Source organism: Nylanderia fulva, unplaced genomic scaffold (assembly GCF_048542155.1).
Source record: "Nylanderia fulva isolate GAGA-0341 unplaced genomic scaffold, ASM4854215v1 Scaffold1, whole genome shotgun sequence".
In the NCBI taxonomy this organism is placed as follows: Eukaryota; Metazoa; Arthropoda; class Insecta; order Hymenoptera; family Formicidae; genus Nylanderia; species Nylanderia fulva.
In genome coordinates, this window is record NW_028189192.1 from 8,705,747 (window position 1) to 8,732,079 (window position 26,333).

The following is a 26,333-nucleotide window of genomic DNA, read 5'->3' on the forward strand; positions in this document are numbered from 1 at the left end:
ACACTTCGAGAGCTTTTCAGCAAAGCTCACCGTCGGCTCGGCTCCTCGTGGCGTCCTTACTTTTTCGCAATCTTTTCCACTTTCTTATTTCTCTTCTTATTTCTCCTTTTGCACTTTTTCTACTTTCCTTATCGCTTTACTATGCATCAATTTCATCGGTACTTTACAACACAAAAACTCTTTAAAAAAAATTTTTAAGAGAGAGTATTGATATAAGAGCACATTACTTGTTTCTTTTTTATATTCCACTATATGCATCATTTTTTAAGTTATTTAATATTTAATCACTCTGTTAATATGTCGGCGCATACTACTTGTGAATTATATTGATCTATCACAAATGAAAGCCAATTAATTTTAATCCACAACTTATAATAAATATAAGATGACCAATAAAAAGTCTCTTAGAAGAACGATTAATTATAAATTGCGTTACAATGATTAAACATTTGTCAAATAAATTATGCGAAACTGAGTTATACAATTCTTGAAGCAACAAAATATTCTCAAGCTTTTCTATGTATCTCTTTTTCTAACTTAACTAATAGTAAGGACGGTGATTATTTTGCAAGTGCTTTTAATAATTCTATTTTTCTATTCCAAACAAAAAATTTAGCAAATAAATTAAAATAAAGAGGCATTAAAATCATGCATATATCCAAATCAATCAATGGCAAATTTTGCTCAGAATCCTTGTTTCTCTGATTGCAGCTAGCGCTGACGTAGGCTTCGCGATCTACGACAGATACGCGGCGGAACAGATGGGTCCGCCAGTGTCGTACGTCGCCCATCTGACGGGCGCCCTGGCTGGTCTGACGATCGGTCTTCTAGTATTGAAGAACTTCGAGCAGCGGCTACACGAACAGTTACTCTGGTGGGTCGCTCTGGGCGTTTACGCCGCCTGCACCATCTTCGCGGTCATGTACAATCTGATGCATCCGGATTATCCATGACGCGAGGTCAGCTTCGCGTACGGCCAGCCGAGGCACACGTAACGCGAAGCTGATCGCCCATGGAAAAGAAAGAAGAGAAGACGGAGGAAAAGACGGGAGAGATCATCGTTGAGCTGCGAGGAAGATTGTCAGGTATCGCGGATCTTTCATAATGCGTTAGAATGAGAATTAGATGGTTCCTAGTGCGAAGGAACACGTGAAAATAAATACGCGATAATATCATCGACAGTCGTCATTCTCCTCGTCGGAGAGAACGTGACTTTGATTGTCCTCCGCGCGAAAAGGATCGTAATTTCGTAGTATATATTTTCTTCCAAGCCGGCCTGTTCGCGCACTCGAGAAAAGAGACAGAGCGCCCGTCGGGAGAAAAACGCGAGAAATGAGCGAGAAATAAGGTAATTTATTATTAATCGAAGATTCTAAAAGAAATGAGAACATTTTGTACGATGAAGCTGATAGTGGATACGATAGGTGACCGATAAATGCGATATATTCTAGGATGAAAGAGATACGAGAGAAGACGAACACCGAACAAACTTTGTACACTTGTTACGTTTCGTCTTCCGTTTTGCTTTCGCGGAAGAAACGGTGATCATTCGCATCCGCTCCACAATTTCGCGGAAGCTTTTTAAGCGCAATCGGGTTACTTTATCATAACGGAATGCGGATGATTTAGAAGGAAACAACAGCTAGACGTTCGTGTTCTCCTGTCATCAACGGCATAAGAGAACGTCATTCTTACAAGATGGACATCCCGGATTGTTTGGCACGATAAAAATGTCTTCGCGTGTCGTTCTCAAGAACGACAGAGCAACGCACGAGAAAAATATAGATATATAGGAAATATACTTCTTCGTCGGTCTCTGGAAAAAGAAAGTCGCGTGATCGCGTATCTAGTTGTCCGATTTCATCGCGCGCTCCTCTATACTTCTGAGAAAAAAAAAAGAAACCAAAGAACCAAGTTGGATGACGACGAGATTGGCCGAAAAAGAATCCTTTGGCGAGGAAATACTTCTCCAAACGGGGACAAGAATACGTCGAAGAGAGAAATTCTCTTTTACAACTTTCGTCCTTCGTTTATTTTCGCGTAATGTCGGCCGCTATCGTCTTCGGAAAAACCAAAGAATCTACTATGTAGGCAACGTTCGCTGTCCTTTGTCGTGTTGCTGAAGAAGTTTCTTGCTCGAAACGAAGGGATAAAGAAAGAGAAAGAGAGAGATTCGACAACAGCAGAAGTACAGTAACAGAAGAGACCAGAAGGAAGCAGAAAGATCCCGAGACCTAATGGATCCTTCGTGGTCGATGAAACATTGTACAAATGACCGCGGCGAAGAGCTACAGAGACGACGATGAAACAAAAACTACAGGGGCAGTCAAGAGAATTGGTAACCATCGACAAGGCCCCTCTCGAGACTTTCTCTTGAAACATTCGACTCGCGAGACAATTCGTGGATGTGGATAGAACGCAAAATTACAGAATGCGTGAAATTTGATGATGAAGAGAACTTGTGCTGATGGGAGATTTTTTTCTAACGAGACGAAAATAATCAGCTCTGAAGAAAAATTCTATATAGCAGGGACAAAAAGATTGCTAATTGGTTAAATTGCTAATTTCATGGTAAAATAAAAAATATATTACGCGAATAATTATAGCTCTCGCAAAGATAATATAGCATTTATGAAACTTGTATAATGATCAATTTTTTTGTTTGCATCTCATTATATATCTAATATTGGCTCGTTGCAAAAACGCAACAAAGCGAATTTATTCTGAATTCAAAAGAAAAGTTTACTTCAAATTTCTCAAACTTTTATAATCATACTTTGGCGCTTATAGTATATTTTCTATAGATGCTTTGCGATTGCGTATTGTTGAGTCCGCATATTACTTTTGTAAAAAGAGAAAAGAAAATAATCGCGACAAAAATTCGCCACTATTTAAACATATACGTATATGTTATTACGCACTATAGATCGATCACTACAGAAGTACAAATTCATCGTATCATAAGATTTGCTTATAAATAACCGTTGCATTTTTTCATCGTAATAAATTTTCGAAGGATCGACGCAAAGGAGAAAAGATGCGTAAAATTTCAAAGAATCTTCCATTTCCGCTCGTGAAAATCAAAACCACCCCGACACGCATTGTCGTCGAAAATTTTTTGTATTGTATTGTACAATCATTGTAAAGAAAAACACTATTTAATATTACAGATAATATTTCTGGATAAACATTGGGGGACTATCAATTATATATATATATATATATATAAAAATCGAACGTGCGGCACTCGTGCTTCGAAGCGTTTCAGCGCGCATTTGCTATCTGAGTGTAGTGATTTTCGCGAGAGCTCGCGAGCTCTCTTGATGGGAATGTAATAATGCGTAATGCAACGGCGATCAAACCTACGACGAAATAACAATCGGCCGATTTGTCGGTCCGATTTCGATCGCAAGCTCTGCGCTTTCGACAGTGGCCGCTCGTTAACGCTCGTCGTCGCAAAATTATCCCCATCCCCGACGGCGCATCTGTCCGCGCGCGCGATTGTTAATGCGCATTAATTGTATACCACTGTACATATCTGTATATAGCATATAGAAACTCGCTGCGTATGTATTTTGCGTGCGTGTAATGCGTATGTGTATTTTGTGCGTGTGTGTACGTATGAATGATTTACGCGAGCGAGAAGGAAGTGATGAAGGAGGCGCGAGACAGAGCAAAAAGGAAGGAGAACAAAAAAGGAGGAAGAAGAGAAGAGATAGTTCACAGAGTCACAGTCTAGTCGTTTCGCGTCATTGTCTCGTAAGTACATTAGATATACAAAATATATACATATTGTATTTAAATGGAAGAGAAGAGCCGCGCATGCGGCGCACATTCTCGGGAGAGCACGCTTAGTGTATATAGTCACACGCGACATATGTTCCTCACTTTTAATTTATCATCGTGTCTTCGGAATCGGATCGAGTGATTGGATCGCCCGCGCGACGTGCGACCTAAACAATAACTGCACCGTCGACAGCTCGTATCCCCAATAGCCACGTTTTTTAGCGTTCACCGCGTTATCCGGATGGGCATATTTTCACCGCGTATATTTAGTCGCGAATTACCCTTTATTTGATTTTCACCGAGAGAGATACTCTTATTTACTTCACATCAATTTTCGCGCTACAAAATCATCATGAATTAAATAGAATCAAATTTATTTCATACTATTGCATTATTTAAATTTGTTCTAAATAGAATCTAAATAGAAAAGGGCGAATCAATTTATTTATACAGTTATGATATATTAAAGTCATTAGAGTTTACAAAAACTTTTATTTATTCCACAGGATATTGAAAAACTAATTTTGTCTAACAGTTTATTTAACGTTAAAAATAATACGCGGTGATTGATAAAGTTCAAAATCGGAAGCTAAACGTGACTGACTAAACAGAGTTGCGAGTACGAGCCAAAGTTTGTACGGTAGTTTGTGGATAGTTGCGGTACGTGTCTCTCTAATATTTAGTTGTATAGATTGTTCGATTGTCGAGATAACTCGACACACTGCCTATTTTGTAATACGACTTAGCGCGAGATGCGCCTTTCATTTCCTCAGAGTCCGCCGTTAACCCGATTCGTGCGACATGAATTATTCCGTAATTAAACGTAAATGCTCCTTTTCCCCAGGTTTTTTTTTTTTTGCTACGTCTCTCGCGAAATGGTAGTAATGGAAAAACGCGTTTGACTTCGCGTGCGTGTTCTTGTATAACAATTAATTAGCGATTATACATACTATCGTATTCCTAGCGATAGCGCGCGAACGTATATATATTCCGCGAAATTCTATATTTATTTTTCGTAAAAAGAGAGCCCAGCTGTCGTCGACGGATCCTCCTCCCGCCCGTGTGTACGAAAACAATTCTTTCTGAATATTTTTTTGAGGTTTTCTCCTCTGCTCCGAGAAAGCCCACGCGAGTGCCACGGGATGAAACGCGCAAAAAAAAAAAAAAAAAAAAAAAACTCGTCAATGGGTCGACGACCGAAAATTATTTTCCCACGTACGCAATTTAGGATAGCGCATTTAACGTTTAAAGGAGAGAAGGCCGAAATTCTGCCCGGTGGGTTGGTTCTTCCTTGTTTTTCGACGGTGAATCAAACTAATGTATATTATTATTTATTGCACCGCGGTATGCGTAATGTAACACAAACGCTCTGATACACGTTATACCAAATAATATTAATAAGATTTAGTACGAAAAACAAAAAACAGTAATATATATATTATTATTATTTTTATTATCATTACTGTTAATATACCATTGCTATCGCATACTTTGAGGGAGAAATCATTTTCAATGTTAGCGTATGGCACGGCCTGAATATGGTGAAGATAGACAGACTTTGAAGATAGGAATTGTAGGAAGAGCGCCGAGAGGACGCGAATCGAGCGCAAGCGAGAGATCAAACGAGAGTAATTAACGATGCTAGTCAATTAGTACCCGCGAAGGCAGCTAACGCCAGATCCTAGCTTAAAGTACGACGGCTATCTAACTTGCTTTAAGGCGGTGAAAGAAGGTCGAGACCTCCCCCTCGAGTGACGTTGAAGAAGGTGAAGAGGAAAGAGCGGGAAAAGAAGGTAGCGGCTCTTAGGGTGTTTAAGGGCTCGAGAATATTGAGAGTTAGAGGACGCTGAAGAGCGTCTAAAGGTGGTCGCTCAAAGAGTCGAAAAGAACTTCGGTACCTGGCTGGTTGAATGAGCCAGTCGACTTGTGCGTGGTTGGTATAAACGTGAAATGCAAAACGGGAGCAAAAGTGACGCACCTAATTGTTGTGCACCACGCATGCACTCTGAACAAGCAGCAATTACGCTGAGAAAAGTTACGTACGAGTCATGGAGGGTGATTTATCGGGACCGCGAGTGTTTTCGATCGTAATCTCAAACGGTGGAAAAATTATATTTATTTTTCTTGCTTACAAGAGCAAAATCTCGAGATTTTTACTTTTATAGATTTCACAGCCTAAACGCGACATATTTACGAATATATAATAAATGAAAGGAACGATGAAAAATGAAATGAAATTAATTAAAAGATTAATTTGAAATTATAATTACGTTTGTTATATAATGTTCTTATGCGTAAATATGCGCAGAGGAAATAACTCGCTTGATTAACTCGTCGAAATGAATCGCGAAGTGAATTAAGGTTTTCATTTTCTATGCGCATATTTGTCGTTGAATCAATAAAGTCGTTGTTTCTCTCAGTTGTTATATGAATAAATATAAATTATCAAACGCTATTGTGCGTAATTGCATATTATTAAGTTTGTATTGATAAATCGAACGTGATTTTCGTTACGTACGACCGAGCCTTGTTAAATGTTTAATTCGATTTGTTTCGTAAATGTGGCAACGATTTGAGTTCTTTTGAAGTGGCCTGAACCTTTCATAACGCTCGATCGATCCGAACTTCCATTAATTACCATCGTTGTTGACAATAATTTATGCATCGATGAAATCCAGAGCTAAAAAGAGCAGCCCTCTCTCCCCCAGGAAAATCGAACAGGTGTCGATCCGCTGGCTATTAACATACCGGCAGTGAAATGCATAATTTAGGGACTTTATATAACATTTATGACATATGATTTCCATTTTATTAATCCACTGTCGGGTGAAATAATGATGCCAAAGAGCACGCGCGACGCATAATTATTTACATACCCTCGTAACTCGGACATGCGAATAAATTATACGTCGTGTCCCTCGCGTAAACCGCCCGCAAAATATGTACCTAAATACCGAGATGATGATACTTCGTCGATTATACGCCTAACGACGTGGATGGAAATCGCGCAAAGAGTCGTACGTGTATGTGTGCGAATGATCCTGTTACACACGAATTTTACACCGTTACACCGTTATTGCCGCGCTTGGCTGGAGAGAAAATTCGTCTCAAATTTTTGTCCAGCATCCAAGCATACTGGACCACCACTTTCTACTTTTCCCGCTCTCGTCACGAACGTCAAAACGACGGCAAATGTCAAAGTCGTTTCAAAATCGAATTTTCTTATTAACACGCATCTCTCACGAACCCTCTTCCGAAAACGTCACCGGGGTTTTGATCCGGGTATCCAATGAACAAAATAAAAAAAAAAGAAGAAAAAGTAACAACACATTGGGAAACGGCGTCTCGCTCGAAAAACTATCCGGACTTTAATTTACGCTCTGGCATTCGATCCGCGCCCGAAAGCTCGAGCTTAGAGGATACGGTATTACTTTTCTCTTTTTTATTTTTTTATTTATTATTATTTTTTTTATTTAAAGCAGTGTTCGTCGAGCTCATATAAGGAAAAATTATGCATATGCGTGCGTGTATGTGTACGAGTATATGTAATATTTAAATCAAATGGATATGTGCGCGAATATTATTATGTTTGCTGTAACGATCGAGCGATCGAGGATCGTGAAGTCTATGATGGAGCACAAAATTAACTCATTGGTTTAATTTTTTAATGAATTTGTATAATGGTTCCTAATTCAGTTTATTGTTCTATGCAACTTTAATTTAAATGAATACTATTGCAAAATGCATGAATTACTGATTTTCTTTTTTTTTCTTTCATATAATATTCGATTCTTTCTAAATCATCTAAAGACAGGAGACATTTCATATTTCTGTATACCTCTCTTGGAACTCATATTTTGATATGGGTTATCTCGTAGATAAAAAAATTTCCATTTAGCCGTTTTTTTAAATGCAATTTCGTAAAAAATAAGTCAATGGGTTAAAATGTGCCACGATCCAAGCATGTGCATTGAGGATACACACGAATCTGTTATGTATCGATATCTGCGAATCGAAATGATCGCGAAATGAAAAAATAATTAATTTAAACAATTTATTATTACATGTAATATATGTATTGTTATTTAATTAGCATATGAGAAAGGACATGTTACGTAGAAGCAGACCGAAAGTGCGCTCGAAATTAATATCGAATTTTAATATTAGTATTATATTTTGCGCCTATATATGTCTAATGCTCTAAGCGATACATAACGGGTCCAGCAGAAAAAACAGCGCGTGTTTTTTATCCCGTATCGTTTTTATTCCCCTGACTACGCGATCTTCGATCGAAGTGATTAAGCGATCGACTGAAAGAAACGCGATTCATTAATTTTTATATTGTGCGTGTCACTATCATGAAGTATTATTTATTTAGTGAATGTGGAGAGGAGCGTGCACGCGCGTGCGCCTCTCCCGGTGTCTGTCTGTTCATCATTTTGTCTTGTTTTTAATTAGTTCGCTTAATACAGCAAAGGCGCCGCCGCATCACAGACGCACCTGCGACCCCGGCAACACCTGTGACGGTCGACAATTTTCGGCGAGACTGACATTCGCCCGAAATATTTTCTAAAATAATTTCGCCATTAACTCGCAACTGAATTATTATTAAATTTATATTAATTTGTAAACAGTATGCAAAAAATACTACGCAAAATATTAATTTTTTTAGTGAAAAAATGAGCTTATGCATGTATATACACATATGTATACATTTAAATATTTTTTTTACGCAAATCAATATTCAGTATTGCTGAAAAAAATATTTAACGTGTAAATAACTCATTGATATTTATATATGTTATTTTTTCCCCAGACTATATTTTTGAATCCCCAGACTTTATTTAAATGTTTGCCAATCGACTATTGTTTTGGAATTATGATATTAATTTACAATCTCTGTGGAATTTTGGAAGAAAAATAATATGTTAAAAAAATTTAAGTGAAAAATAATACCTTAAAAAATTTTTCGGTAAGTTGAAGTTAAATGGCTAGTAATAATTTAACGAAGTAAAATTGTCGATAAAATATGTATTGCAAGAGTCAAACGTGCGTCTGTGAAAGTCTGAAAAGAGAATGCAGAAGTCGGAAAACAATCTTGCGTAGATACAAATGGGAAGCGCTCATTCACTTCGTACGTGAATCTGGATATTCTCTTTAATATTCTATATGAATGGGAAACTTTCTAATTAATCCTGTGCAACGTATAAAGCACTTACTAATACGAATGGAAAATATAATTAATCGTTCAGCAGAAACAATTGCGTTAACGAGTAAGTTATCATCAGTTTAGAAATTTTCTGTATGCGACTTTAATGATTGAAAAATATGATAGCTAATCGTAAAATTATCTGAGTCATGAACGCGCGTATGTAAAGTTAAATTAGTAAATTAATCATTTAATTAATCATTAAAAGTTTGCACTCAAACGGCAAACATGATTAAAATGTAAAACATCGCGACTAATTTTATGTAAATGTGTTCGCGCAAATAGTGTCTGCGCAATTTCTGTTCTGTAACAAGACTCTAAGATGTCCGATAACAAAAAGTCCAAAGACTCATAACAATAACAATGTGAATACACAAATGATTTTAGTAATAATAGTACATTAATAATTTATATTATATACAAACAGTCACACGTAAAAAATGTACACAAACCAAAGAGGTCGAACTAGTACAGGAGAGAAAGAGACAAAGAGACAGACAGAAAAAGAACGTATGTATGCGTGCGGGAGAGAAAGAGAATTCAACTATTTAATTAAATAATTATCGTTTAATTAATTATTGTCATTGGTCGTCATTCGTCATTGTTCAGTCATCAAAGCATCACTATTGTCATTCTTCACCAATTATCATTGTCGATAAATTCTTCTACTTATTATTGTAATCATTATTGTATCATTATACATATTGTACAAAACGTGATAACTATGAATCCTCGCTTAGATAATTCGCATAGTAATTTTCTGTACAACACATTCGCCGCGGCAGAAGAGAAATACAATGGTATTTAAAAAAAACTCATCGAAATATCTTTTTATACCTGTGTCCAAATAAAGACAATTTTATTGTACGAAAATTACTCTTACACGCACGTTTACTGTTAAAAAATTAAAAACTTGTTAATCCATTTAAATATTTGCATATTAACAATGATAAATGTAAAAAAATATACGTATTAATTTGTTAATATTAAAAACTTTTAAATGTTAGCTGATATTTAAAAATTTCTAAGTTTTCTTTTTTTAGATTCTGAAGTACATTTCATAAAAAATTGAGCATAAAGAAAAGTGTTTAATAAAAATCTTACATTTCTCATAGATTATATTCTACAAAGATTATTTTCACAAACACAGATTATACAAATATATATGTAAATATAGTGAAAATTTAAAAGAAAACCTTGCTGTGCTTAGTCAAGGCATCTTATTAACGATTCAACTCGTTCAGAAGAGATTCAAATCCGGTTAAGTGAAGACTCAAACCTCTGTTAAGCGACTCGAACTCTGCTTAACGAAGACTCAAACCCGCTTAGTGGAGATTCAAACCTCATTTAGCAGAGACTCGAATCCACTTATCAGAGATTCAAACCCATTGAGTGAAGATTCAAACCTCATTTAGTCAAGTCGCAAACTTATTTACAGGAGATTTAGACCTTAGCGAAGACTTAAACCTTCTTAGCGGAGATTCAAATTTTGTATACAATTTATAAATTATTCAAATTATATATCGTATTTGATGGATACATGTTATTAATACAAGATATGTTATTATTTAGTATAAACTTTTTAACAAAAGACAATATTGTTTAACTCTTGTACAATATGCATAATGTTTGTATTTATTTTTACAAATATATGAAATCATCAAGTCCATTAAAGTCACTGTTAATTTTTAATATATGTATAATAAAATATCAGAGAAATATCAAAAATATATCGTTATGATTCGATCAAGTATTTGCGAAGCATAAGCAGAAAAAATGTAAACTTATGCATTATTGCGCGTTAGTCGAAATAAATTTGTTATAAAACAAACTTTTTTAAAGAATTAATTTTTATTGTGAATCTAAGAAATAATTTATGTTACAATATTTACATATTTCCGGGAATATAAAGATGTATTGGATATAAAACATAGGATACATAAGTTTCGTAAGATAGAGTTTATTTCATAAACGTACAGAAATGTTCAGCCAAATATCTATCAATAAATACATATACACAATTAATTACTCTCTTCAGTGGATACTCTGTGATTATAAATCAAATAAAATACAAAATTATTGCTGAGTTTTTTCAATTCAATGACTGCAGAAAGAGCGCAGCGACGAGACACGTATTATTATCTAATCGATATATTAAATTATAAATGATCTTATTTTTATATTAAACTTTTGTGTATAATTGTTACAGATAAATTAGGTTTTATATAATGTAATATATTAATGTTTCATCACCGAATGTTGTATTTAAAAACTTGACAAAAGTTATTCGTACAATGTTCTAGAGAAAAATATATTCTTTTGCTTTTTCGTTCAAAAGATTTTTAACATTGCGTATTTAAAATGTTGATTACTAAAATTGAAATTAAACTATTGATTCCTCATCTAAGCGCATAATATCCCATATTGCACATTTTTTATTTTTTATAAAATTATGAAATTCTTATGAAAATTTTCTGGTGATCAGAACCGCAATCAGAAATTACTTGCTCGCGAGAAAGTTACTTTGTGCAAGAAAAAAAGACTAAAGATATAAGTTGACACAATCAAAATGCAAATTCGCATTAAGAAAAAAAATCGACAGCAATAAATTATAAAAAATTATATAAATCCAGAAGAGAGGGATAAATTACTAAATTAACAAGTCTAGTTCGAGTAATTGAGTGATACTCAGTCTAATATATTATAAAAACTACAAAACTACTCCCTTTATACTGTAAAATATAATTATACAAAAGAGTTGTAGAGAATTCGTATATTATAAATTATAATTCCATTAAATTATGAAGGAATTATTCGAGTATCAAGAACCGCCACATAGAAAAATCTCGTGTCTCTATTTCGACACGTGTCTCGTCGCTCCCTCCTTGCTACGGGAAGTATAGAAAGGGAGTAAGTACTGATGTGGCGCTGATGGAAGATCATGATCACCACGTAGGTGTCGAGCTGACCGCGGTCGCTTTAGAGGCGGATGCCGCGGTTGGTGCTGGCCACGTAGTTGAGAAGCTCCTCGGAGTCTTCGCAAACAAACGGCTTCTCGTGGTAACACGCGACGTCATGCCAGGCGATGCCGTCATTATATACGTTGTTCAGGACGGCCAGGCAGGATTCGGTGGTGCCATTGATGTCGTACTCAGCATTGTCTGGTTGTCTGACCTTCTTGTGGCCGGTCTGCGACCACGGGTTGAAAGACCAGCCTGCCGGTGTCTGGTTAGTGGGTGACATCTTCTCGCGATTCGCCGACCAGAACCAACCATACAGGGACTTAGGCTCGAGATCACGTCGATTTTCGCAGCCCTTGAAGTCGCAAAGGCGTCCGGATGTCCAGATGTATGGAACATCGTCTGAAGGAGAAAATACAATTTTGTATGAATAAAGAATTGAGAGAAAACACCCGGTATAGGTCTAAAGTAGCAATTAAAGTAGAAATTGTATTTTACTTACTATTTTTTTAAGAGATTATTTCGAGAAAATTTACATAATCAAAATTAATTATAAGGTAGCAATTAATATAGAAATTTTACTTACTTTATTTTTTAGAAGATTATTCGAGAAAACTTACATAAAAATTAATTACAATTAATTTTAAGCAATACTGCATGCAACTCTGTTAAATTTAAGAAATTATAGCTATATTATTATTGAGCATAAAATTAAAATAAAGATATATTCTCGTGACATTTTTGCCAAGACCGATGAATATTATACTCCGAAAAAGAAGAGAAGTAAAGGTAAGTTTTATGACAGGTTCTTGGGCGAAATCAACTCATTGTCAGTGCCATATTTTACTTTCGCCGGACTGCAAAAGGATTCATGCACCGCGTGATGCTGTTATATAAAAAGATGAGACTCTTTAGCCTCAACCCACTTCAAGACCCCGCATTACCTTGAAAACTGTCGTATTATACTCATTGACTCGCCTCCGTCGTGATGAATATCGTTCGTGACGAGCGAGTATCATCGTGCGATTGTATGATAATTGTGATTAAAGCAAAATCCAATAGATATGTTCCCACAAATTTCTATTAATTCATGGCTATTGATTAATCAATTTCCGTATAGTCATGATTGACATTGAGATTTTATTTCTCTCTAGAACCTTGATTAATCCATTCTTCAATTAAATACTTCGATTTTAAATGTAAAATAGCGGAAAAAATATTAGCGGATTAAAAAATATGTTACATGAAATTACATTCAAATCAGATTATCAGATATAATAAAATTGGACATTTTTTACAAGATATATCGAGCACAGCTTTACACTATTATTCAAACTTACGATCTTCGCTAACGTTGAAAGAAAACAAGAAGGAAGAGAGGAGAGAGAGCGGCGTGCTAATAAGAAGCGAGTAAAGCTAGGTAAATTCTAGATCCTTCGGTTAATTGCAATTTTACTCCTTGAGTGCACTTAAGTGCATCGCGCTGCAGCCGAAAGGTCGTAATGAAGAGGGAGAGAAGAGAGATAAGGGAGGAGAAAGAGGTTTTGCGGGGAACGCATCGTCGTTAATCATTCGAATTCACAACGAGGTGATGTTCCATGTCGGACCGCTCGTTTCGAAACATTGCCGAATGATTATCTCTCTCTGGATGAAAGTTGCCGCGGTAAACCGCCAGTGTCGATATCTACAACCTGCTACCGTCGTCGTCATTACGGCTATACGCCGTGTGGAAACTTTCTATTGCAAATGTATAAAAGGCCATTGTGTCACGGAAATAAGTAAATTTGTCTTCTTACGCTTTTCGATCGATTCTCAAAAATCCAATTCGGAAAGATTCGTAACTTTTCGATTCCTAACAAGTCGATACATCACTCGCGTGAATTCTTCTTTATTAGGAACAAAAACGGAGTATCTCCTTAACAGTGTATCTCGTACTTATAATTGGGATAGTGAGAATGATTCATAGAATGACGAGTACGTATAGACATATTTCACATACGTGAGTTCGAACATCATGCAATAAAGTTACTTACTCTGTTGAATAAGTTTGAAGACCATGTTGTTCTCTTCTTGGGTCTCTATCGAGACAAGATCCATACAATATTCCCTGCAAATGTTTCTACCGTCTAACCAGTCTCCTCTTTGATTAGCATGGGCTGGCACGTGTCCGCTGTAGAAATAATTGTGCCCCCGGAAATTAAACTGCTTCGGTCCTGTGAAACATTTTATTTTAGTACTATTTTATGAGAAAGAAAAGTTCCGAAAAAATATATATTTCGAACGTGACACATTTTTTGACAGAAATTTCAAAGTTTGACAAGAAAATAATTATTGAAGGAGCGTTGCATTTTTTTTATTTACATTGCACTGTGTCTATATAAATGAGAAAGATATTAGCTTCTCTATTATTATCACATACTATTCACATAGAGATGTCACCCATGCTTTTGCAGAAAAAATGGTAAATAGATGATTATATCAAGCATTGCAATCGCATTTTTTTTTCTATTAAGAGATACTCGATTCGCGATCTGTGGTTAATAGTTCAAAGGTGAAATCATTTGTTGTGTGCTGAAGTAATCTATAAATCTATACTTTTCGGGAATAAAAAATGTGTCTGTGGCTAAAACTGGCTACTTTTATTTGATGCTGATCCCAATAAGTCGCACAATTAGTTATTTTCATACATTTAAAAAATCGTAAATTTCTTGTAAAGGAAGATATTTTTGTCAATTCTTTGCCAAATATCAATGCGATGTTGTATTTAAATAACTTTTACCGAACGTTATTATCGGATTTATGCCATCTTGATCGGAATCGCTAAAGTTAAAACACGTTCGTATATTGTAGTAATTTACGAACAGGGAATCTGTAATCAGCGGCAACACGGTGGCGGCGCGTCATTATCGTTTGCTTTAAATGTCAACGATCTCTTATGTTTTTCCCCGGTATTTATGCAAGTATGTCTCTTCCCATCCACGATTTACATCGTGTGTCTCATCATGAGCGCCTTGCGCATTACGAAACGTATACTTATACGTATTATAGCTTTATTTGATATATATATATATATATATATATATATATATATTTCTCTCTCTCTCTCTCTCTCTCTCAAGAAAGCAAGAGAGATATATATCTTTCGCTTTCTTGCTATGACATAACGTTTTATATTCCGCCGCGTGCGCGATCTCCTCACCGTGCTTTTTCCCCATCTCTTTCATTTTCTTTTTCTCGGTCTTCCCTCAAGTCGATTTGTCGAGTTGCTTCTATGTTCGTCGTGACATTCGTAACCCACATTTTGCTGTTATTACTGCACCGACATCGCGCGATTTTACGCGGTTTTAAATATGCTAGAAATATATTTTGTATACCTCTTCAAATATAATATTTTTAAGTGTAATATCTCTTCAAATATATCTTAAAATTGACAAAGATTCAAACAGAATTTTCAAAAATTTTGAGAGATATTGTAAAATTCAGTTTACAACTTCTATTGTATGTGAAAATATTTAAAAATAACTGATAAAAATAACTCTGGAATTGGCTGATATATTTGTCGGAATATTTTTATCAAATATGCTAGCTAAATAAAATAAACAATGTTGAGTTAATTATTGCAAAACCAGATAAATTGACTTTATATTACGAAATTCAATGTTTGGAAAATATTTCGAAACGCTATATGGATATACATTATAATATGCAACAATGTTTCTTCTACATGGTTCGTAATCGAAAAATGTAGCATGTAATATGTGAAATATGTAATTTATATTAATATTAATTAAAATGACCATGTTACGCAGTATTTTTGGCATCTTGTTGGCAATGGCGCTATATTGATTAATATTTATTACATGATGTAAGAAGTAGCTATTAAATTTGAATAAAACAAGAAACGATCAAGTGAATCTCCAAGTATCTACCCTACGTTTGACTGCTTACATGTCCTTGCTCACGAACGTTTTCAGTCGATTGATGATTTCGCCTGGTATTCGCCAAGGATTGAACACGCTAATGTCAAAGGTCGAGAACGCCGAGAATGGCAATTTTACAAACGGCCGCTATTCTTTACACATTTCTTACAATGTTGTAATTTAACAAATGATCATCTCTGCGTAACCGCAGCCTCGGTTAATCCGTAAACGGAATAATAACTCAGCAGAAAAAGAGGCACGAGTATGCTCGTTTAGTATATCTCGAAAAACCATTATAATTTTATATGTGTTATATGAACTGTACTGATTACAAAAATACTTTAAACAATCTTTTACTACTGATATTTATTTTTATTGTCACTCACTCTTTGAATTACTTATCATTGCATTTCTTAGAGTAAAATAATAAATAGAGAGAAGATTTATATAAAGAAAATATATTTTCCAAGAAAGGGGTACTCCGGTGTGAATTTTAATTGAAATATCTTTGAACGAGGTTTCCTCGCAGATGAATCGCATTAGACAACTATCTGCTTGGTTAATTCAAGATTCGTGCTTAATTTGAGATTCTGCCGTAGAAAGGCAAAGTGCCATTGTGTTGCGCTTGTCGAGAAAGAACTGTCTGTCACACATAGGGTTTACGACATAGGACAAAGTCGTGATCCCCGTTGTCAGTATAAATTTAACAAAGATCTTATAATAGAAAATAAAGAATTCACGATTGTATCGTGCGTTCTGTTCATGGCGTTTGATAGCTGCCACTTGAATGCGTTTCATATAATGCTCTGATTATTGATTCTCTTATATTATCTTAAAGCTGTCCAATTTATGCATGAACATTGCATAAAGATTTAATAGTTATATTTCTGAATTAAAAAATTCAAGACGTATAAATTAACATGTATTACGTAAATAAACATAATATATATACATACATATTTTTTAAAATATATAAGTATTTAGAAATAATATATATAATATATATATATATTTTAAATAAATATATTTAAAAAAAATTTTTTTTAATGAAATATATAATAAATATATCAAAGAAAAAGATTGATATTTTTAAATTTTGTTTGGGTTGATACAGTTTATTATACGCCTTAATTTTGAAAATCAGAGATGTGATTATTAAATTTTTATGCAACACACACACGTGATTTACATACAGCGGAATCTCAAACACATATGTGTATGTGTGTGTGATAATATGCAAGTGAAAGAAAGGAAATATGTACAAATAAACAATATATAAAAATAAACAATAATTAAAGTCACAGTAAAGTCTATGTATTACATTCATTCTAAGACATAGTTAAATATGAATGACCATCGACAGCAGTAAAAAAGTTTTTAAGAATATTGACGATGAGAAAGTGATCTTAGTTGGTCCACGAATATTAAAAGGTCTATTAAGTAGCCATTGAGTATAATGAGAAATCACGTCACACTTGATTAATGGACAGACTGTAAAGACTCTTGCAGGAGTAATGTCCGGCATCGAAGTATATATTTATAAATAACACGAAAAAGAAAATACACGGCGTATATAAATAAATTTATCGCTATGTTACACAGCCGTCGTACTTAGAAAATAATTTACGCTTTCATTAATCGAAGTCACGTGAAGTGATTTCAATGGAGAAGACATGCAGTACGTTAAATGTAGAGATGAGTACTGTCGTCATGTGAAACTGACACTGTGATTGCATCGAACGGAAATCTGCATGTAAATATTGTAAAACATTATACAGTGGCACTACAGCTGTCATCGCATAGTTACACTCGACTAGATCGATAATCGATATCGAAACTTGCGACATAACGGCGCGATGTATTACATGATTACTTAGCTATTCATTGTATGATACAAAATACACAGATACACTAAATAGCGACATAAATATTTTACTAGACGAAGAAATAATGAAAGAAAGAAAAAGATTAGAGTTGTATACATATTTGCAAAAAATAGATGTATTATAAGTAGAAAGAATATATATTATAAAAAATAAAAATAAAAATAAAAATAAATGTAAAAAAATTATATTAATCTGTTAAAGCGATTAAGACATGTCTAATACAAGAAACTTCTTTTTGCATATAATTGTAAAAATTATATATTAGGATTCACACAACTGTTACGTGCCGCATAATATGTAAATGCAAACAATATTACATTATGTATTATTGAAATAACGGGACACAGAATGATTCCGTTTGTGATTATATCATCATTATATGCAGAGGATTTGTTTTCACGCTCACACGCAATGACGACGATGCATCCGCGTGCATCGAACAAAAAAAAACGTTTGCCTGTCGGATAAATGCAATTTATGGTCGTTATATCATCGTTCATTAAACATTTATGCCCTTCGCGCGTCTCACGCGTTTGTGTCAAGGAACTTGCCACAATAATCGCTTGAATTGTACACAGAGAGAATTTTCTCTTGTTAGAATTTAACCTGAAAATTATGATAATCGTGGGACAATATGATAGTGAAAAAATTTTATAAGAGTTTCTCTGATTAAATATGTACCACAATAAAAATATTAATATCTACTACAATAAGATATAAAATGTTAGATTAATATTGTGGTAAATATTAATCAAAGAAACTCATAAAATTGTTCCAATCCCATATTGTTCCACGATTATCATGATTTTCAAAATAAATTTTAAGAGAAAATTCTCTTCGTGTGTGAGCTGTTATTTACTAAAAATCATAATGCATAATATGAGTAAAACGATGTGTGAGAATCTCAAATATTATATATATATATATATATATATATATATATATATGTTAATAATAGATTATCGAAAAACAAATATAATTTATTCTTTAAAAAAGTTTATTATTAAAATTTCAATCAGAGTTTCCGTGTCGCTGAACTCTCTTTCACGTCGAAATGTACAATGTTTTTCTTCGATACATACTTTATCTTTAGACAGAGAGAAAGTGGATTTCGTTAGTAATGCGACAGTGCGCCATCGATGTGTTTCGACAGCACGATTCACTTCCGGCGTCATCATTGTGGAACTAATCTCGAGGGACAAATCGGTTATTCGGAGGTAAGTATTGGCATCTAAATTGACGTTACTTTTCAATGATGGGGAACCTTTAAACGAGCCTCACTTAATTGAAGATATAACGAGCTCGTACATTAATGAGCAAGCTTCTCTTGTAAGTACGTTGTTGTAATCGCAACCGATCTCTAAGTAATTGTCACGCAAGCGGATGTCAATTGTAACTATACATTATGCGCGTGTGAAAAATTTGAATCGCGAGAATCGCATACTCTAAAAATTATGTGTCATCTTTAACAAGACGTAATAAAAAACGCGAGATAAATATTTAAAAGCGATCTCTTCGAGGAAAATATAAAAATTATTTTTTCTTTGTAATATTGTAAACAATTTTAATGTAATATAAAAAAAATAGTATATATTATAATTGAGTTTTTGAATTTTTCTATAAAACGTAGTTTTAACTATACACATTGAAACAAAAAGCTAATAATAATTTATTTATGTGTTATTGAAGGATATAATTAAAATTGATAACTAGACAAAGATATTCCCGCAACAACTATATCCGCCACAACTTATGCCATCTTATTGTCGATTTGATCAATATCAACTAGCATTAATTGTAATTAACATTAATATGTAAATTAATATTAATGTAAATAAAATTAAATTGCTTATCATATTGATCATTTCGTAATATAACAAAAAAATAGACAGTCAGTTAAGTAAGCTGCTTATCAATTCGATTATCGTTAGTGGAATCGTTCCAGAATCGAAAGCGCTCCACGAGTGAATTCGTCGGGAATCAATTTCTCGTTCCCGAACGGGATCAGTGGGTCGACGGTAAGTCGTGAATAAACAACATTCGAGCGTGGAGGCAAAGGAAAAGGAAACTCGTGGCTCTTCGCACGAGCTGCCAGGCGAAGGTGAAACTTTTTCTCTTTGCGCGACGGGTCAATGGGTCCCGGTACAACTCGTCTCGTATGGGGAATAACGGTTTTCCCTGTGTTCGTCTCTTCTTAGTTTTTGAAGGCAACCAAACATTCGATTTATAAGATAAATGTTTGATTCTCACAAAAAAATGTCCTAATGGTTATCCTTTAATCAGACTACTTTAATGTATAAAAACTTTCGCATTTCATAAAAATGTACGTTTGATTCAAATTTAACTTTTTTAGAATTGTGGAAGATAATTTATAATATTTAAAAATATCCCAAATTAAAATTTAAGAAATATATTCTTCTGTTAATTTTTCCGTTGAATTATGATTTTTAAAAATGCATACAATAGATTTATTTAAATCGTTACATTAATTGTTCAAAAGTATTCATACAACTGTTAAAAATGATCGTCTTCCGAAATTCTCTATAAAAATTCGTCAACACATAAAAAATTTTTAAATGTTTTTTAATTAATATATATGTAAATATTTTCATATGATATAAAATGTGTAGACGAATCTTGCAGATTCTGCTCGTTAAACGACAAGGGGAGATAATCTTTCAAGAGAGTGTTATTGTCCAATTTCGCAAGCATTTTCGTGGCGATGTAGCGTCGGCCTTTTGTAGAGTTGTCAGTCAGTCAATCTCACGCCAAGATTGCAACAGCTGATCGGTCAGCCACACTGTCATAAGGCGATTTAATGGCGATTTGTTAGCGACGGTCTTTTATTCGGGGTCAGTCGTGTTGCATAATTGTGATTAACAGCGGTATAATACGTCGATTAAACTTATACGATTGACCATCTCGATTTTTTTCACGAGCTTGCGAAATTGTCCTTATCGCGCTTTCAAATCGATCGTGAGATGTCCTAAAATTGTTGTCACAGAACAAACAGTAGCATCTTGCGCAAAGTATTACATAGAACATTCATTTAATTAATTATCCGCGTGCATCATTATCTTAATTACTTATTAAGTCCCGAGGGTTACATTTAGCCTATAAAATAAAAAAGATATTATGTAAGCATATCAGCAAAAATTCATTCTTACTAACGAAAGATCCAAACCTAATTTTTAAGTTTTATTGTGCATTTTATAATAATACGTCATAATTTATGTATGAACAATTTGATGTAAGATAAATTTTTATTTTGCGCTAAAATTTGAAAATTGTATTGAATTACCGCATTTTCGTAATTACAATATGCGCGCGAAAGAGTAATATGGTAAAGCATGCGGACACTTAATCGCGTATCTTCACCGTAATAGCACAGTCGGACAACGGTTTAATAGGCCGATGGGTATTATATAATATCCATAGGCTAATACTTGTTCACATGTTATTCAACAAGCGTGTCATTATCGCTCATCTTAAGCGTAAGATATGCACATGTACATTACGTATTCCATTGTATTATTAACGGCTTCGCGATAATTCTCGTAAGTTTACAAAAATTAATCACGCACATGTTCCGTTAATCTTTCATCTTGATTGAGGAGGTTTAGAAGTTCTGACGCACCAAGATTTAAACTGATATTATATTGAATATATAATCCGTACAGAACAATGATGTAAGTCATATGTAATAAAGTGAATAAAAAATTATATAATTATTTCGATTATTTTTGAAATTATTTTTGTATCTTGCTCCTCGTGCGTATAATTATTTCGACGCAACATAAAATGTTAAATTTTATTCTTCATTCCGTATCATTATAGAGATAGAACATTTTTATAAATTGCATATGGTATATATGTATCACATCAATGTTCGCGCGTAGTTAAACGTTTTGCACTTTTTCGCTGCACGTAACTGAGATTCGTGCCAGTTTTTCTGCTTGCATTCTTTTACGCGTGCGTGTCTGCATTGACGCTTATTATATATCATTTTTCTCGGCGCGAGCGCGAGGGAATCACGATACACCTGATTACTATTGACTTGGTCGCTAAGCTCTATCCTGCTATCCTGCCAGGGCATTCCAGGAGAGCGAGCATGCAATCGTTAGGTTGTTAGGTGATTGTGGTCGTATCCGAACATCATTATGTTGCACCATTGCGGCAAAGCCGATTCACTCCCACGACCTACTCGCGCCTCTCACGTTATTAAATACCGTGGAAATGCGACCATTTAAAATTCCGTATTTCTCGCCTTCTGTCTCCTCTGTTGCATTTTGACTCGCAAATGCATTGCTCTACATTTTTGCGTGGTTTTGCTTTCCTACCAAGAATCCTTTAATGCTTTCTATAACACTGAATATCTATTTCTCTCGTTAAAATGCATTTGCCATTTAGCGCTGTTTTTATAAGAAGTAAACTTTCTCTACGTTATGATATATAAAGGAAAAAACTAATTGTGCTAATCAGGATTAATCAAATCGCCATGTCAGTGCAATAATTTATCAGTACTTTCTTTATCTATATTTAAAGTTAAAGTCAGAATTATTAGAATAATTATATACTAAGATTATTAATAATTATCTTTGAAACAGGGATTATATTTCAATGAGCTGAGATTTAATAATTATAACCTGATGACATTAATAACTTGCAAGATATATCTTGCAAACATATATTATCATTTGAATAATTTGAATCGATGTCCTTGCTATAATGTCGTTAATGAAGATCTTACTGAATTAATCTGCCGCGTTACAATAATGTTTAAGACATCCTTTGTGAAAATTATTAGATCGTTGTCTGATTGAAGGTAATCCAGCGATATTTAACATTAGCAATGCGTTACAAATGGTTATGAACATTGACCAGGACTAATCAGGATATCATTACATTTAAGAAAATTACCACTGAAATGAGTAGAAAGCAAAAAGATGATTCTCAGAATAATGTAATTGTAGAAATTCAGTAGATATTTGTTACATTGCAGAAACTAAAGTGACATACTAGTTTAACAAAAAACAATTGTAATGCTCTTTAATCATTTTATATTGTACATTATTCTATTAATTTTTTTTTAAATATAGGCCTTTATATTACAATTTCCAAAATATGAATATATCGTATCATAAATGAACAAAGCATCTATGTATTTTAATCAGATTTTCGAAATTAAATTTACTTCACTTTAATAATAATTGCCTTCTACTCGCTGAGGCGCGACTGACTTCTTGATCGAGTGGCGCCGAGAAAGTGTATATCACAGACGAGATAAAGAGTCAGCAGGAAAGTTCTTCGTGCAATGATATCGGGAATATCCATTGGCAGTAACAAGTGGACGCAAAAACTGGTACCCATGGCGATTAAAAGCCACGAATGAATACCCGGGACGCGTGCTTGCATAAGAAGAGAGGCTCGTCTGCTTTTAAAAGTACACTCGTAGCTCGTGAAATTACGCGAGGGACAGGGGGAAAGCTTCTTAGCATGTATCAGCATTGTAACCTCGATTCCTTTGAGATGGCAATACCGTGCCGAGACGCACGATCGCCCCTTCTGCGAGAAAATAAAGATGAAAGTCCCGTGCCGCTGCGTTTCGCATTTTTTTAAACGAACGTCTTCGCGCGGGTGATCTAATCGAAACAGGTTCGGATGGTCTCATGGGTGAAAATCTCTCTACCGTGAAAATTCACCGATTGACACGCATAAGTAAATCGTTTACAACAGTCTGTGTTTGTACAGTTAAGACGGTAAGATTATTTATGGGGCATCGCTGAATGATCTTGCGATTGCAAAATAACGCGAATTATCACACATGGCCTGTTACATAAATTATGTAACTATTCACTAATTGCCCAGACATAAGATTATCTTTGTCATAAATATTTAATATAAATATAATACATTATTGTTGGTTTATTACAACAAAGAGAATCATCGTAATAATTATTTCGACAAATTTAATATTGATTTAATTTTTTCCTCTTACCTTATGCAACGAATAAATCTCCTAGCTAAATCTTCTAGATCTTCTAGATCTCACGATATAATTATAATTAAATAACATAATGAGATTTTTGTGCGTTTGTAATAATTTTTATTTTTCGATTATTATTTTTTTTTTATTATAATGTGCATTATCAATGTTCACAAAAGATATAATATAAATAACGTTTGATACACATGTTAGACACACACATGTTAGAAAGTACTTACGATTTGCGCACTTTTGCGGTATTGGAAGAGACAAGAACCTTCCAGGTCGGTTATTACGCGGTCCGGATTCATTAATTGCCGGCTCGGCGTTGATAAACGCTGCGAGAAGCACCACAGCCAGCGGCACCAACATCATCTACGTAGCAGAATATTAAATATTAATGTTACATAATATCCAGTACATATATAGAATGATAAGTTAAATTTGTGATTTGGTAAAATTTTGTAATTTTTGCGACTGAGAAAATATTACAAATAAATTATTATAAATTATCTCGCTTTGATTAATGCATATTACGAATAATAAAATTAATAATATGCTTTTAAACTGTCAAGTCTTTTCTTTATAGAAAATTAGAAGAAGAAGAAGAAATCATAAATAGGGTATAATAATAAGTCAACAGTAAATATACATTATAACGCAAAATGCTTATAAATTGTTGGGCAAGTGTACATGAAATCGATAGATTATTTAAATATCGATTTAGATATTCAGATATCGCAATTTCATTGACTTATTACGACCGGTCGGTGAGAGTTTCCTACGTAATAACGTTGACATGTATACAGATATGCAAGTGAGACTCATTCCGCCGACACAAACAGTTCCTTTCCATCAGGCAGAAGTTTCTCTTAGGGAGTGTCTCCTCTAATAAAGTCGCAAGACAGTTTTTTATATATGAATGCCGATATTATCCGTTACGTTACATGATCCATCAAAACGCGTTGACATTCGATTGAAAATTTCTCCGACGAACATTGAAAAACAATAACGAAAGATCTCAATATATCATTGAATTTATAAATTAGAATAACTTAGGAGCAAAATAATATTTCAAAAATAATGATTCACAGTCTTTCAAACCGATATTTTTTAACTTTACGATATTTTATTCTTACATATATATTTTTGCAAATGATTAAAAATAGAAATTTAATTAACGTTGTTTAACATAATTATGATTTAGTTTATGATGTAGTCATAATATCATGATGTAGTCTAAATTTTAAATATCTTTTGCCAAATTTAAAAATCTCTTTATAAAACATAAAAAATATAATAGAAATGTTATTGTATAGCCGAGTGTACAAAACAAATAACATTTTAATTTGCAATTTTTAAACAGACTCTGTAAGAAATTCGATAATGCACGAGCGCATCGATTTTTAACAAGCATGGTTAAAAATTTAAAACTAGATAAATTATATACCGCTTAGTTCAATTTCGATGCTGTAGATAGAGAAAGTATATACTTTATTTTAATTATGCGTGGATATTGCAGCGATTCTGTTGTCACAAACGATTATAAGAATTTTCATCTATTCACAGCATCGAAATTTGAACTCACCAAAAATTATATTGTAGGTTTCAATCCTTGGATTATATCATCCGGATAATCGACACTCACCTTGTATCACTTATCTCTTTGTAAAGTATAGAAGACGACGGTAAAAGAAACGTGGTCACTGATAGGGAATATGGAGAGACGGGCACCTTCACCGTCGATTATATAGAAATGGTCCCCACCAGGCAGTAGACTCATCCCACCCTTCGTTACAAACGAAGGACCCAACAGAGGACGTTCAGATGAAATGAGACCTTAGTCGAATAATTAAGGGTGAGAGATCTCGTAAAATGATTTTCTCGTGATCCTGAAAAATGTGTGTCATCGCAATCGGCGCAATGGGTTATACATTTTTTCTTTTCTCGTTGGGCGCCAAATTTGGCCTGCCTTTAAGAGTTATTTAAAAGAACAGAAAGGATAGAAAAAATTGAAGATATTCGTATCCCTATTTAAATATTAAATTTCATAGATATAATTCTACCGCGATCAGGAGTATCGTTTGACAGTACGTCGAGTCGGTTGAACTCAAAGCAATCAAAGCAATCGATCACTGTTCACCTCTGGTTTCATCCACGTGGTTAATGATAGGTTGAAGTTAACAGCTAATAACAGTCAGAGTAAATTCTTTGTTCCCACAGCCATACCGGCACGATACTGTCGGTTACGATCGCCAATTTATAACTAATTGCTTATATTTAACTTTTTTACAGCATCAAACTTTTAACAGATTCTCGTGCTAATCATTTGATTCTAAAATATTCAGTGCGTGAAGATATATCTTCAAAGCTATATATGGCTAATATTTTAATTCATAAGTGTTTTGCCAAAAATAATCCCCTCTAAAAAGTGTCTATTAAAACATTCAGTCACATAAAATATTTTTATATTAAAGACATAATTTCACAAAAATGTCTTTATTATCGTAAGAAAATTTTGAATTCAAGTGTTGTTATAAATTTGTTAAATTTGTTCCGTCTCTAAAATATCCTTTACTTATTGAT

General features: G+C 34.0%; 2 protein-coding genes across 3 annotated transcripts in view; one reads left to right on the forward strand and one right to left on the reverse strand.

Annotated features, from left to right (window-relative positions):
• Window positions 1–5,546, forward strand: part of stet (stem cell tumor) — a 359,283-nt gene extending 353,737 nt beyond the window's left edge. For both annotated transcript variants that reach the window (XM_085481187.1, XM_085481191.1), the window contains exon 10: window positions 712–5,546. In XM_085481187.1, coding sequence (XP_085337313.1) covers window positions 712–953 — 242 coding nt within the window. In that variant the 3' untranslated portion in view covers window positions 954–5,546. The remainder of the gene's footprint in view (window positions 1–711) is intronic.
• A 5,389-nt stretch (window positions 5,547–10,935) lies between these two features.
• On the reverse strand, window positions 10,936–26,033 carry slf (C-type lectin domain-containing protein slf). Its single transcript, XM_029314429.2, has 4 exons — window positions 25,396–26,033; window positions 23,987–24,122; window positions 13,989–14,168; window positions 10,936–12,357 (listed from the first exon to the last, which is right to left on the reverse strand). The coding sequence occupies exons 2-4, from the start codon at window positions 24,120–24,122 to the stop codon at window positions 11,975–11,977; spliced, it is 699 nt and encodes a 232-aa protein (XP_029170262.2). The 5' UTR covers window positions 25,396–26,033; the 3' UTR covers window positions 10,936–11,974.
• Between the last annotated feature and the right edge of the window lie 300 nt (window positions 26,034–26,333).